Source organism: Pomacea canaliculata, linkage group LG8, assembly GCF_003073045.1.
Source record: "Pomacea canaliculata isolate SZHN2017 linkage group LG8, ASM307304v1, whole genome shotgun sequence".
In the NCBI taxonomy this organism is placed as follows: Eukaryota; Metazoa; Mollusca; class Gastropoda; order Architaenioglossa; family Ampullariidae; genus Pomacea; species Pomacea canaliculata.
Window position 1 is genome coordinate 19,407,493 of NC_037597.1, and position 15,333 is coordinate 19,422,825.

Here is a 15,333-nt window from a genome sequence, read left to right on the forward strand (position 1 = left end):
TGCACCTCACCAGATCTTTAATCGATCAGGTTCGTCTCCCAGAAGAGATACAAAACGGGCGAACGCGTAGCGCAATGCACCGACAGTGGCTACCAGTTTCCACCCTATTGTAAATCCATGGGTCGCATCCCACCCCGATATCCCTTGTCTCCCGTACTTTCTTAAACACAACCTGCAGGCTCTACAAAAATTTGAGCGTAATAAATTATGCCCCTTGTTCCTTTACAGTGACCCATCTTGTAGTCTGTAGTAGTGAATGCATTATGCCCCTTTGTAGTCTGTAGTACCGAATGCATTATGCCCCCTTGTAGTCTATAGTAGCGAATGCATTATGCCCCCTTGTAGTCTGTAGTAGGACATGCATTATTCCCCCTTACTGTTTCTTTACAGAGACCCGTCGTGTAGGCCTCTAGCAAATGCATTATGATTTAAACGATCGTATATTGGTTTTCCTTTCTTCTCTAGCAGCAGAAGGGAAATAAGAAAATGAATTGTACGCATGGACCTGCTGGCCTGTAAGCTGTTGTAACGGTGGCCATTCTGCTTTTAAAAAGCTATGAAGTCAGAATGGCGAGACAGAGAGCATCAGTATACATTGATTTACTCGAGAGAAGGGGACTAGAATGCACCCGAGGCCTCGGGAATTAACCCTCTTGTGAGAAGGGCGGTATAGAAATCTGGTTTGGTTTCATCCTCCACTTTCACACGCGTACGCGCGCGCACACACACACACTGCGGTTTGCTAATGCAAGCGTCTCTCCATAACGCGCACTTTACAGTCACGTGATCTGTAAACACACGGCCTTTTTTTTTTTGAAGTCAAGGGCGCTAGCACTTGTGGACAGGCGCACAACAGCTCGGCGACACGACGGCGGCGGCGCTTCTCGACACGAGGACACCTCTTCCCGCCAATTCTTTTCGCTCTGCGGCACCATCCTTTGCGGAAATGGCAAACACTAACATCTTTTTTACGCTTGAGAAGCGCCGCCTGCGGCAGGAGAGAGAGAATGAGTCACTGCAGTCTCTCTGCACCGCTTTTCAGGCAGCACGGGCGGATCAAAGGACAGGTGGGCCCAGAGTGTGTGGGTGGGTGAGGGGGTAAGAGATGAGATAAACACGATCACAAATAGTGGAGAGAGACAACAAACACGATGACAGAAATGGGGGGTGGGGTGGAGAGGAGGAATGAATATAAAGACGATGACAAAGAGGAAGAGAAAAATATAAAACACGACGACTGAAGGGGGAGAGAAACATGACAGAAATGGAGAGAGAATATAAATATAATCAAGAAGGGGAAGTGAGAAAGAACAAATAAACGAGATCAGTAGGCGGTGGAGGCGGGGAAGGGGAGAAGAGAACAGATATGACCACTATCATTAACGCCGGCAGACACACAGCCCAACATCTCGTCATTCACAACAAATTCAGACGTACATAGAGAAAAGCAATCCCCTGCAGATTTATCAACGCAAATGGGGTGGGTGGGGGGGGTGGTGGTGGTAAACCAGGGAAGTAAAGGGATACCGCCCTCCATCCACCCACCCAGAAGAAGAAAAAAAGTTGGCCGGCAGCCACCAAGGAGAAGGGTAGAGAGATTGGAGTGGGGGGGGGGGGAGATGAGGAGAGGCAACAAACAGACGAGACAAGGTAACTAAAAGCGCCTTGAACGACGGTCTCCAGGTGTTGCATTTCAGCGTGGCCTTGATACCTGCCAGACAAACGGAAGCGCGCAACTCTCCCCCCCCCTCCTCCTTTCAACCCCTACCCTCCCTCTTCGCGTTCTCGAATCGGAAACAGCCGAGAAAAACTCGTTCAAGGTGAGCGGCGCCCAAGTGAGATCCACGGCAAGCGATCCTCCTCTCCCACCCAACTCCCTCCGCGTGCACACCGCCGCCCGCACGTTCCAGCCGTGCGCGGACGTCACGGTTTTTGTTGGGTTTGGTTGGATTTTTTGTGTTTCTTTTTAAGGCTGAGTGGGCTCCACAGGCTTGGATGGTGAGCTCTAACCACAAGCACGCCATTCGCTGATGACCTGCGTTGCCTCTGTCCTCAGCTACATTATCCTTGTGCGCACCATTAGATGCAAATATAACTGCTGGTGCAGGCTCCTGATCAAAGTCTCCACTTTACCGACACGCTCATTCTTCAAGAGCGATAAAATAATAACAGCTCCAATGTGACACCCACCATGCCGCAGACACAGAAACAGAACGCCTTTAACAATTCTAAAAATGTAATTAAAAAAAATCGCCAGCACACACAACTGTATAACGCGTGCATTAGCTTCACTTTTTAAACAGCTTTATCAGTTTGAAAACTACTATTAAACATACATGCTTGAAGAATTTTTCTCTCCCCTTTTTTTTATCTTTAGCAGCCGCTGAAAGAAGTAAGTCTTTCGGTCTATCAACGCCAGGTCTGATTATGCTAATTTTCACTAACCTTTACCCGATTCTATCCCATTATCTATTGTTTTATGTTATCACTGATCAACCCCCTGCTCCAGCCACATTCCGCTCAGCCGTTGACACAGTTCGCTTTCTTTTGGTCAATATTTTCTATTTTCCCTTTTTACAAATAAAACACTACAAGACCGGATCCAACAGACGACTGAAAGATGTGGGAGGGAACCTGGCCGGTGACACGAAAGAAAAAAGATGGAGGCATTAGAAATCGGATGCTGCTGGCAGCAACACGGGAATCAGTGGATAATTAATTGATACATAAATAAAGAAAGAATAAAGATCAGCCAAAACTATATTTGACGCAACAGAAGGCCGAACACCTCACTTTGACTGGTAACACATCGCTTTCCTTGATTAAAGGTAGGATTGATTAAGTGTCAAGCTGTATTCGCCCGCGCATCCGTCTACCCAAGCGACTCTGCTGAGCTGCATCACTCCCTCCCTCTCATACGCCTACTCCCCAACCCTCCATCATCAGACATAATGCATCAAATGGACTATTTCACGCATCGAAAGCTGCAGACATTAAAAACAAAAACGCGGATATGCCACCTCGCTGCTTCTAACAAACGGATATGTCGCCCCCTTTCTCCCCCTCCCCATGGCAGTTGTTTATGCAAGCGTGTGTGAATACCTGGGAATGGGATTACATCTGTGAATCACCTGTCCTTGCTTAAAGGACAACATGAGTGCAATATTTTAAAAATAATAATTCCCAAAATATGAGAAGATAATTATGCTTATTTTTCAAGACATAAGCCTTCAAATATCGGTATTCTCACCTGCCACTAACAAAGCAGAAGAAAATTACTCTCTTATGTTGAAGAGTTCTGTTGCGGGCCAGTAGCGAGTCTTTGAATCAAATAAAGAAACATCGCTCAGATTCTCCGTGTTCAAGAGGCGATTTTTATGCCCAGGAAATGAAACGGATGGTTTTGGAATATAGACCTACAGATTTGAGCTTTATTTAGAAGCTTTGACTGAAGTTAAAAAAAAAAAAAAAAAAAAATTAAGAGATCCAAACAGAACTTACTCGACAGACAGGTAGGTAAATCTTCTCCAGACCAAAATTTAATGGGCAACAATCACGGACATTGCTATCTACGTTGAATTATTATTCATTCTCTGTGGGCGCATTTGAGTTAATCTTTCCTGGTGTATTATCGTTAATAAAATAGAAACATTTCAAATGTGCGTTTGTCTAAGATAAACTCCCTCAATTTTTTAAATACTTATTTCTTCTTCCTTTAGGTGCATACAAAATTTACTATTTACTTACTCGCACGTATTCTCGTTTAAACTCTTCATACATTTGTTCTCATGCACATCAATGCAGTCCTCACACTGACAGTTGTTTTTACAGTGGCGTACGAGCCAGGGGGCAGCTGTCCCCTCAAAAAAAGATGCTGAGGAGGCGAAAAAGTGAACGTCGTTCACTGACAGCATGGAGTCCCCCACCCCCACCCCCAAAAAAAAAAATAAAAACCCCTGAGCATCTTCCTACGCCACTGTTTTAGCATAGTCCTGGATAAGGATACGATTGGAGGATTTTGTGACTGTGTCACGATGCTACTTGTAAACCAGAACGTTGTGGAAATCATCGATGTTGTATATCTGGTGCTTGATCTTTGTTTTAGCTTTTTACCAGCAATCGTAGTTGGATTTAGCGGCTCGTGCTTTTGTATAGTTGGCACTGCTGTAGGAAGATTTCTTCGTTGTACTGAAAGTCCAAGACTTGCTTGTATTGTATAAGTGAGTGGATAACAATCGATTTTGAAATATTTTGAGCAATTTCTTCAGTACGGTGTGGGGACGAAGTTTGTACGGCGCGTTTGAACAAAGCAAATATCTGTGTATACTATTCTATTCTATCTATTCCTCTTCGTGCATCAGGTTGCACATAAGGTCTCAACCAGAGTCCGCCACCGATGTCTGTATAAACATCTCAGAAAAAAGTTAATCCACTGGCGTTTGTAGCCATTATCTTTAGGATTTCCTAAATGAATACAAACTTACTCCATCTGATTTGGAACCCCCCCCCCCAAAAAAAACAAAACAAAACAGCAACAGCACATTGTGTCCTGGTCTGTTTTTTTTTCATCTTTTCGAATTCAGGTTATGCAGATGATGCTATTTTAAGAAATACTACCCTTTCGTCACTTCCTGTTTTCTCAACAAATCTAGGTGTGGTTAACAGAAAAACATTAATATCATATTTTTTTTGGCTCTTAATAATAATAAATGCAAAATTTGTAAAGAGCACGCACACACACACTCCTAAAGAGCATGCTATTAGCGCCTAAGAACAAGAACGAGACATGGACATACAAGGGTCAGGAAAAAAAACCCCAAACAAATAACACATGAACTAAGAAAGAATAAACAAAAGTACTAATGATGAATAAAAACAAGTACAGAAAACGCTAAAAGGAACCAAATAACAAGAACTGGGAGAATCGTGATAAAGACGAGCAGGGCAGGGTGTGAAAAAGGACGAGCATGGTGGGAAATGGTGTTAGGAGTAAAATACCATCGGAATATGTTTTTGTGACACTTTATGCTCTTTCCAGCGTTTTTCGTTGATCGCTCGTGTTGTCCTTTAAAATGAGCCAAACGAACTCTGAGTACGAGAAAATTGTAGCTTCCTGTTGTGATGGAGAGAGAGAGAGGGAGCAACTGCGCATGCGCTCTGCGGGCCCAATAAACTGCTCGTGCGTGTTAACCGGACATGACGTCGTCCTGTTTACTCCGCAACAGACCTTCCTCCTGCTGGTGTACACATAAAAAAAAAATTTAAGAGCAAAAAAAAAACAAAAAAATGATCACGGTTCAATTAGCAGCCGTTGACAATGTTTCATGCCATTTGTTGAAAACCTCAGCACAGCTTTCTTATCGTGTAACGCGCGACGACCCTCAAAAATGGTGTACCTGTAGGCGGAACTGTATTTTTTTGAAAATGTCACTAGACCTCCGTTGTCTGTTTCACACCCGACACTAATAAAAGTCGATGCAAAAAAAACAAAACAAACAAACAAACAAAAAACTAAAATATCCCTATCACACGGTTCAAGAAATGCAGTTTATTAACGGCACACAGCTCCATACCCAACATTAATATAAACCGATACAAAATAAAATATCCCGATCACGCGGTCCATTAAGGCACTTTATTAACGGCACGACTGCACGCCCCGCTCCCCTTTCAAAAATCGATCGTGCCCGCTCTAGGAAAATAACATCGACCGGCCTATGACGGAGCGTTACCCTATAAGAAAGTTATGAGAAACACCTTTTTTTGTTTGGTCTCTCTCTCTCTGATGCTCCTTCTGAAGTCTGTTTTTAGCCATTACATTTCACTGCCTTCGCCTATAAAACTTCTCTGTGTGTTTTCTTTTGTTGCTTCAGCTGGGTCGCTTTAGTAAATTTAACTATATAACCTACAGACTAGTTTTCACGAGTAAAGTTGGTTCAGTTTAGCAGCTTGCACTTACAATTTTTTTTTTTAAACTCAACATCTTCCTCGGTAACAACTTGACTTTCAACACTCCAATCTTTTCACCATGTTACTATCCGCTCTTTCTTTTTTAATTTAGTTTCTCACATGCAATGTTCATGTTGTTCCATTGCCAATTTGTTTGCAACATTCCTGGAAACACAAGGCGAGGCTGATGAAGCTCACCCATTGGGTTCTTTGACAGATCATGATGACCACCCTAATGCTTTGCATTGTGAGGTCTAAAGCATCAAACAGCTATGAGACAAAGACAAAATTGATCAGTGGTAGAGTCGGATGTATGGCATGAAAATGAGAAACGAACCAGAAAAAAAGGTAGATTGAATGGTCATGTGTAGTTACAGAGGCCAGAATAAGATATAAATCATACAGGCATCTGAAAAGAAGAGGAGGGATTTGATACACAGCAGGAGACATCATGACACATGGCAAGAGAAACCAGCATCAAGGTACCTTTCCTTAGGTGTTTTTGCTTCCATGCGACTATTAACAGGATGCAGACTGATATGTCAACATGACAGGTTGGTTGGTTGCTTAGGTAGGAAAGTGCTTCCACCTAGAGGTGACTTCAAACTACGAACAAAGAGGGAGAGGGTGGGAAGGGAACTGGAGTGCTGGATAAAACCCCTGATGGCCAGCCCTGCAAACAGGTGTCACATACAGAGAGTATTCCAACACAAGATCTAAACCCAGGGTCTCTGCAGTAGTGACAAGCAAGTGTTTTAACCACTACACTACTGGGCAGTGGGCACCCCTAAACAACAGGGCATTTATCTTTATTGTTATTCAGAAATGTTCAAGGTTTCACAAAGTTCATGGATAAATTAATAAATTTAACACTGCAACAGCTTTCAAAGCTTACATCTGCTCATGCCCATAAACAATACTGTTTGGCAGACAATAAAAGAGGCAGAGAAAAAAATCATTTCAATCATTGAAATGTAGTTCTGCAAGAGATCACTGAAAACGAACACTAAGACTGAAGTGGTCTGCTGTTACCACAAATCAGTCAAAGACTGTCAAGGCCCAAAGCCCTGAGAGCACTCAATAAACCCATGATGCAAACAAAGTCCTATTGGCTCCTGTAATGGGCTGCAGGTGATTTTAACGGAGTTCTGTAGAAACCGGATGCAAATCGTAAATGTGGCAGAAATGACATTATTGAACTGCACCTGTCTTTAGAGAGAATGGAAGGTGTACAGCTTAAAAAAATGAATAAAGTTTTTCAACAGAAGACAGATGTATTGCAGTACTATTAGTTTCTTCCTATAAAAACTTTTAATAAGGTTGCCTGAACTTTTGCCTTTTCACCATGCCCATGCATCCACACACATGCTGTGTTGCTGCCCCAATGAGAGAGTAGTCTACTAATGCCTCTGCCGTTGGACCACCTAAAGTGCAGTCCCATCATGCAAGCATTACAAAATGGTTAATCGCTGTTTGGAATTTTGATACAGAACAAGTAATGTATGCTAGTGTAAGAAGCAGTTTATCATAGGTTTCCTTTATGCATCTTAGATTTTTATCTTTTTGGTTTTTTGAAAGAGACATTGCTGTCTACATTGAAAAGAAGACAGAATGGAGACAACAATCTTCCCTAAAATATGTGAATGGTATCATGAAAAGTATGTACTCACTGGATTCGTCACAGTACAGTCAGCATGACTTTGAGTGAAAGGATCAAACTTGTCAGCACAGACCACAAGATCAGGCAAAGGGTAAAGCCTTAGTCCAGCATCATAAGCCCAGTAAACAGGACAAACATGCAGAGGCAGTGGACAGAGATGGGCCTGACTGATGACTGACTTTGTAAACTGGAAAAAAAAAAAACAAAACAAAAAAAAAAAAAAAACTTCATTGCAGATCAGCCATTGTAGTAATCTGGTCTCTAACACTTTTACCAAATCACAAAATTTTGTAACTTTTCTTTTAACTACTTTGTTCTATACGTCCCCAACTTAGCTAATTTAACCCCCCCCCCAAAAAAAAATGACAAAGGAAACAAATCATCTTTTATAAAGCACAAAGAGGCAAGAGCTGTAAATGCTGAGCTAAAAAATGTAATAAATAATAATATGAGTAATAATGTGGTAGTAAAATATGGGTAAGAGATATTCAGTAAAATTTACCCACATGAAGAGCTTACTAGAAATTGACAATACATCAGCTATAAAAGCATAGCTGATAAAATGTGATTGCCACTTTTTCCCAACATAAACTACACTTAATACTACTCTTCCCATGGGATAAAATGGGGAACTCAAAGGCAAACCTCTTGTCTCCATAGACCAGATCCTGCAGATATTACATTATTGTTACTTCCAGGGCATTTTTGTCATTACTTTGTAACTACAGCCTTAGCAGTAAATCAGCAATCATACAGACTAGATATCATAACTATAGAAACAAGATGCTTGCCCTTTACTTGATTTTTATGTTGCCCCTTACTTGATTTTTATGTTGCCCCAGAGCAACAACTTACCCTTGTTTTAAAACTGCATTCTTGGTCTAATCAAAAAAAAAAAAAAAAAAAAAAAAAACTGTAGAAGGCGTTACATTTTTAGTATGAAATACTAGCACTTAGAAGCATTCTGTTGAAAAGGTTCACACTCAAAACAGAAGAGTAAACAACATACATGTAAAGGAATGTCTGCATCAGTTGGGAAGCGTACACAGTTGCGACACATTTTGGTGACAATGTCTTCTCTAAACACAACTATCTCTTTTGTGCAGTATTGCAGTCGACAAGGATTTGATGTGAAAACTGCTCCTGGAACCTTCTGACGAAATTCTTTTGTGATTGAGTTTGGAATAGCTGGTCTGAAAAATTATCCAAAAAAAAGGGGGGTTAACTGAGATAATAACTTTTAGTCAACTCTTTCTTTTACAGAATAACAGCATAACCACTTTTTAAAGGTTTGTAGAAGTGATAGTTTTAATGTAAATAATGTGAGAGGTGGATAAACATATACCAATGATCTATCCAATATGAAAGAGATGTTTTCATGAAAGAGAAGAAAAACTAGGAAAAAAACCTGATCCATGTTGATCAGTCAATTTACCTTGGAAAGATGGATGGATGACCAGCATCCTCAGGGCCAGGAACAAAGATAAATTTGCTACTAGACAACAGGGGAGGAAATTCTGTGATAATTTCGCTTAGAGTCCGAAAACCTTCTGAAAACGACAACAGTTCATCAACACAGTATAAGGTCACAATCTGACTTTAAATTACAAAAGCTTTAATTACTGTTTACTGCATTTCTCAAAAACATAAGTGAAAAAAGACCCCATAAGATTAGTTAAGAGGAATGCAAATTACTTTTTTAATTGCTCAGTAAAAGCCAATTCACATTCTTAGGAGACTCTGAGCACAGCCTTAAATGTAGGAAATATTTCGTCAAAAGACTTTAGTAGAGGTCATTTAAATACATTTTAAGCAAAAGATTTTGGGGACTGCTTAGATGGAGGTCAGCATCTTCCAACCTGTTGACTTTTTTAATACACTTGAAAAATAAAAATAATAAGATTTTATTTAAACTTTAAAAAATAAGATGTATTTTTCTTGCCTTAAAAAATATTATAGAAAGTCCTTTATAGTGTAATCTGGTCTTTTTAATCTTTTCTGCCTGCAGTTTTTTTTAAGATACCTTTGAGTTCTTTGATGTGACTCTGGCCTGCTGGGCAGGACAGGAAATGACCACACAGAATAAAGGCTAGGGGTGGAAAATCTGAATAACCAGAGAAGAGTTCGCGCAGCTTCTCCATTACCTGGAAAAATAAAAATAAAATAATTTGTAACATTTAAATACTTTTAAGCCCATCTGCACAGAAAGGAAGGAATGAATGAAAAAAAAATATGAATGCTAATACAAACCATAAATTTTTAACCAGCATGTCATTTACTAAATACTTGCTTAAAATTAAATGTTTTAAACACATTTTTTTCAAAATTGATTGTATAACTTGTTCCAGTTATGAAGAAATATACACACACAGCAATGTTCATCAACTGAAGAATAAGGTGACTATCATGTACACATTAGACAGTTTCTTTCTTGCCAATGTTTCTGTTTCATGAAACCTGTCAAGTCAAAGTGCACATCAAACAACAGCACTGACCTTGGCATTATCAAGCCACAAATCAGCTACAAAAACAAGCATTGCATCTGGATTCTCCTCCTCCAGTTTTCGTAGCTTGGCAGAAGACTTAGAACAGGTGGAAGAAGATCCTCCAAAGAAGTTCAAATTACCGAAATAGGCCCTTTAAAGATTAATGTGAAACAAAACATTTAGTTTCTTCAACAAGGTCTTATGATTAGTCCTTTTCACCCCAAGTGGAGCATAGGGCCACAACAACAACAAAGTCGCTGAACTGTCAAAAATTCCTTAGTAAAATAGTTCTTCACCATCCCCCTTTTTAACTACAGATGTAGTGCTAAAATTTCTTTCACGAAAGTAGATAGAACGTAATGTTTAACAGACATTTTTATCAGAAGGTAGGTATTTTATTATAAAAATTTTAAAAAGCCACATAGCAACTGCATTTTTTTTCTTCAAGCTGTCTCGGAACCCACTCAAACTCGGGGTCATATTGTGGACTGGGTGGTCTACAGAGAGAGATTGTCTTCTTAAGTCATCAGACTTAGACCATGTATTGTCCTCCGACATGACTAAGATAAAGATGTATGGACAGAGGTCTTTCTCCTACAAATTCTGTCAGGCCTCATCACTCTGATTGTCTTACCTCCTTTAAGTCTAAACTTAAGATGCATCTTTTCAGAACGACTATTTCACTGTGACCATCCTGACCATGAGATGCATAACATGAGTCTGAAATTTACTTTGTGTATGAGTGTGTGTTGTAGAAGTGAGCATGTCTGTTATATGCAAATGTGGATACATTATGTAAAACGCTATGAGCAAATATTTGGAAGGGCACTATACAAATCTTCATTATAGTTTTGTTTTAATTTTACCTGGTGGTACTTGCAGGCTCTGCTGGTGGAAAACCAAAAGCTTCAACATGAAAAATATTATCTTCATACCATCCCTCAGCAAGGACAAAGGAATTATCAGTAAACAGCCCATTGTGAAAACTCTACAATAAGTCAAGGTGAATAACTGATATACAGAACGAAAACTACTATCAACCATGCATCTTTCTGCAACCCAGATATAAAAATGTATCCCATAAGGTCACTTCCAAAAATTACTTTTATTTAAAGAATGTTGAATAGAGAATGGCTTAAAGAAAGGTAAAAAGTCATCCCCTAACTTTATCGAACCAGCATGCCTCTGGTTTTGGAAGCTAGTGCTCTAACCACTTGGCTATTTGCTTTCTCAACAGAGTAAGCATAAAGCACAATCGTTATCCCTATAAGGAATCCAGTTTATTTACAAATAGTCCTGTGCTGTCAAAATCACTTACATACCTGGATAACCAAAAATATTATCTTAAAAATTATTTAACAATTTTAAAATTTAATAAATAAAAAGGATACTGCTTGTGACAGGTCCAGTTGTATTGTACCAGTTGGATCTTCAAGAAACCATTTGCCCTGAGACATATGGACAAGGTCTGGCTAGTCTAGATCAGAGTAAACGTCCAGTGGTAGTTAGGACCAACTACTTTACAGACTAAAACCATTTCATTTGCAGTCCAGAGCATCCTTGACAGTGTCTTTTCTCTAAGAACTAGTGTATAACACAAATCCAGAAATGATTAGGTAAAGTAAGGGAGATAGGAAGGTAGTTTGTGTTCTCCTGCTGATGCAACAGATACCTCACCTCTTTCAGCTGCGTCAACATGCCAAGAACAATCACATCTTGCAGCCGAGCAGTGCTGCCAACCAGGTACTCTACTGGTTGAAGCTAAAAAAAAAAAAAAAAAAAAAAAAAAAAAAAAAGAGTGGTGTTTGCCTTCATCTGTGAATTTTTTGTTTGTTTTTGATTTTTCTTTTTCTTTTTTGGGGGGGAGATAAGCTTACCCCAGAATAGCTAAATCTGAAAGAGTAGCTGCCACTTTTACGCACACGCAACAATATATCATAGCTTGCACACATGAAGGATAAATATTGAAGCATGCAACATGCATAAGCAACAGCATAAGCAAGATGCTCTCTCAAACAGATCTCTAAATAGCAGAATGGCTAGATTTTATCCACTAAACAAAATGTTGCTCTTTCTCCTCTCACCCACTTTTTTCCTCATGCATGCATATTCATGTGTGTGTGTGTGTGTGTGAATGCATGTGCCAAAACAAATTAACACAAGCATGCACAAACCTGGAACTTTTTGCTGTGATCATCTGGAAGTGACCCCAGAGCAGGTTTCATGAACAAGTCATGTCTTAGGGTTCGCTGCAAAAAACATGACGACAGCACACAGTCAAGCAAAAAACATCATCTAAAATGAAAGTTGCACAAAAGGTGTTTAACACTTTAGTCAAAGTTACCAGATTTGTATCAGACTGATGTGAAGGCAAGAGGTGGTGGCTTATAAAATTTTCATTCCTCCACACCACATATGCTCAGTGAGATATTGGTGAAAGAGGTGGCAGGTAAAACATCTTTACTGGATGGATGGGCCCAAGCTTCGTTAAATCTCTTCATCTAGTCACCAGGTCCAGCCATTCCTGCTCTGTATGTATCTCTTCACATAATTGACAACCCGTCTTCTTTTCATAGCTTCCTAGCTCATGGCTGATGGGGGATGCACCCCTTTTCTTGGTCCTATTTATCCACCTCCTCATCTGAGTTTCAACTAGCTAAATATCCTGTCAATGAAATGCCTGACTGCACAAGGTCAAGTGTGCCAACAGTTATTGATCTTGGACCTAACCATTGGTTCCTATACAGCATGTGGCCAATCTCAGAGCATCTGATCAATTAAATTTATGACTTAGATCACCCAGCACAGATAAAAGTTTTCAAAAATTATAAACTTAAAGAAACAGTCATTCATATATAGCTGGTACTTCTCTCATAAGTATAAAGGAGTAGCCTATCTTATATGACTTGGAAAAGAACAGTAGAAAGCGAGGCAAAGGACATCGGAACCACATGGGCCCAAAACCAGGTCCGCTGGTGAGGTGTTGTTGCGGCCTTATGCACCTCAAAGGAGCAACAAGGAATAAACTAAACTATCTTATATAGCTGGTACTTCTCTCAAAAGACAAACCTCACATGCATTAGTTACTGTCAGTGACAGCAAGTACCTGGTGTAAAACTGAGTAACGATCCAGGAAAAGTGCTGCCTTGTCTAATGCAGTGCCATGGAGAGCAGGGTCAGGTAATCCAAGGCTGGAACTCCTGTGACAGAAAAAAAATGTAGTCTGATTTTCAGACCACAACTTGAAAGATTTCCTTCACAAAATAAAGCAGAACACACCTTGCACTGTACACGAGCAATACAACAACCACTAACATTTACAGTAACAGTTTCCATCAATATCTAGCTGGCAAAAGATGTTGAACAAGTAAAAACAAAACAAAACAAAACAAAATCTTATAATTTGACAAGATGATGTTTCTTATAAAGAAGCAAAGCAGTGGAATTAAACAAGCTTGAGTTATTGTCTGACATACATGACAAACTTCTTCCTGTCTTGGACATAGGTAAACCTTGGCACAGAGAAGGCATCAAAGACCAGTAGAGATATTTCACTGCAAAACAATTTCATTATGTTAATTTTAATGGTGTAGTGGGTCGTAACATGGCTCAAAGATTTTTGTTTTTGTATTAATGCAAAACAAAGAAGAAAATCAGCATTACAAGAAACCATAACAAGAGACAGGACAGCTTGTAATAACTTTCCTTGCCAAACTCTTTAAAGACAGCATACAGAGAGGTCAATATACACTGACGATGATTATCATATGCAAATTGTTGTAAATGCCTGAGAACCATATTTGATTCTTCAAACATCTAACTCTAAAAAAGACCTTTGCCCATAGCATACAATTTAAGGGGTGGACAGTTTATTAAACCAAGAGCAAAAGTTTAAAATCTGTAACCCATTCAACATACTTTTTATTAGTTTACTAATATTTCCCCCCTTACATCGTACACATTACCTGTCCTCATGCTCTGCTTGACATTCTTGCACTGCATTTTCACAAATACTGCGTTGAATGAGAGATGAAGACACTGCAAAAAACACAGAATATTGATTTGAAAAATCTACTTTTCAAAATATTAAGTTTTAGAGTAACTGACTCCAGAAAGATCTTGCGTGGGGAAAAAAAGCAGCAACAGAGAATTGTAAATTTTCTTCCCCTTTCTCTTTGAACTGTGTAATTCATGTGAAGCTTTCAAATCTGGCCTCAAAACTTATCTCTTTAAGAAATATCTTACATAATAAAAAGTACTGTTCCACCCACTCCTCAATTCTTCTTCCATGCACTGTTTTCTTTGTCTTGGTGTTATCTGTTTGCAGACACTTATGTTTAAGATATGGTTGACTCTCAGTTTGTTTTTAGTCTTTCATATGCAGTGCACTGAGATTGTATCCACAAGGAAAAATGTGTTTATAAATCCAATGAGTATTATTTAATATTACTATTAAGGTTTCTCTCTAGGCAGTTATATCACGGACGTGTACAAGTCCATGGTTATATTTTAACACCCCAGATCCACCCATTTGTCAGATATGATATAAACCATCACCTATAAGAAGTGGATTTGGAGGGGGTGGGTGAGGGTCCAGTTAATAGTGTAAGTCACGTTAGTCATCAGTATTGGCAGAGCTGGATCTTGCCTCTGGGCACAATCTCTGGGTGGGACATCTGTCACAAAGCTGGCTTTAAAGTTTATTTTCTCTGCATATTCCTTTCCCCTCCTCCTGCATCCTGCCCCCACCCAACCCAAGAAATGCGAAATCACCGGTAGGCAGAAGCACTTTGCTCTCACTATTACAAATCAACCAAAAGAACTTCTGTATCCCGTTAAAGTGTCATATAATTGTCTTAAATAATTTGCTTTTTCAGCCAGAGTTATAAATGAAAATCATGAAAAGAAGGTTTACGTGGTTGCTTTTGGATGACGTCGATAATCTTGTCCAAGACGTCCTCTCTTTCGACTTCGTTGACTGGTAACAGGACATCAACAAGGTATTTGCAGGCATCACTGAAATGAATCAATCATCCAGACCACGTTACTTGATTTTTATACACTATTGTAAGCATAAGCAATATAATCACCAGTGCATGTGGTTTTTTTTTAAATATCACCTTCTTAAAGTAAGACCATGCATTTTAAATGCAGTGTTGATCTCGAGCTTCAGTTTTCCAGCCATCTTGAGTTTCGCGCCCGGAAGTTGTAACGAGTAGCCTCCCTTAGGTATCGTAG

General features: G+C 39.6%; 1 protein-coding gene across 1 annotated transcript in view; it reads right to left on the bottom strand.

Moving 5' to 3' along the window:
- Positions 1 to 15,326, bottom strand: part of LOC112570008 (DNA polymerase epsilon subunit 2-like) — a 43,075-nt gene extending 27,749 nt beyond the window's left edge. The window contains exons 1-14 of the mRNA XM_025248166.1: positions 15,216 to 15,326; positions 15,011 to 15,111; positions 14,061 to 14,133; positions 13,572 to 13,649; positions 13,202 to 13,295; positions 12,270 to 12,344; positions 11,773 to 11,856; positions 11,487 to 11,543; positions 10,962 to 11,083; positions 10,105 to 10,246; positions 9,633 to 9,753; positions 9,045 to 9,159; positions 8,619 to 8,802; positions 7,620 to 7,796 (exon numbers count right to left, since the gene is read on the bottom strand). Of these exons, the coding sequence (XP_025103951.1) occupies positions 7,620 to 7,796; positions 8,619 to 8,802; positions 9,045 to 9,159; positions 9,633 to 9,753; positions 10,105 to 10,246; positions 10,962 to 11,083; positions 11,487 to 11,543; positions 11,773 to 11,856; positions 12,270 to 12,344; positions 13,202 to 13,295; positions 13,572 to 13,649; positions 14,061 to 14,133; positions 15,011 to 15,111; positions 15,216 to 15,280 (1,488 nt within the window). The 5' untranslated portion in view covers positions 15,281 to 15,326. The remainder of the gene's footprint in view (positions 1 to 7,619; positions 7,797 to 8,618; positions 8,803 to 9,044; positions 9,160 to 9,632; positions 9,754 to 10,104; positions 10,247 to 10,961; positions 11,084 to 11,486; positions 11,544 to 11,772; positions 11,857 to 12,269; positions 12,345 to 13,201; positions 13,296 to 13,571; positions 13,650 to 14,060; positions 14,134 to 15,010; positions 15,112 to 15,215) is intronic.
- Between the last annotated feature and the right edge of the window lie 7 nt (positions 15,327 to 15,333).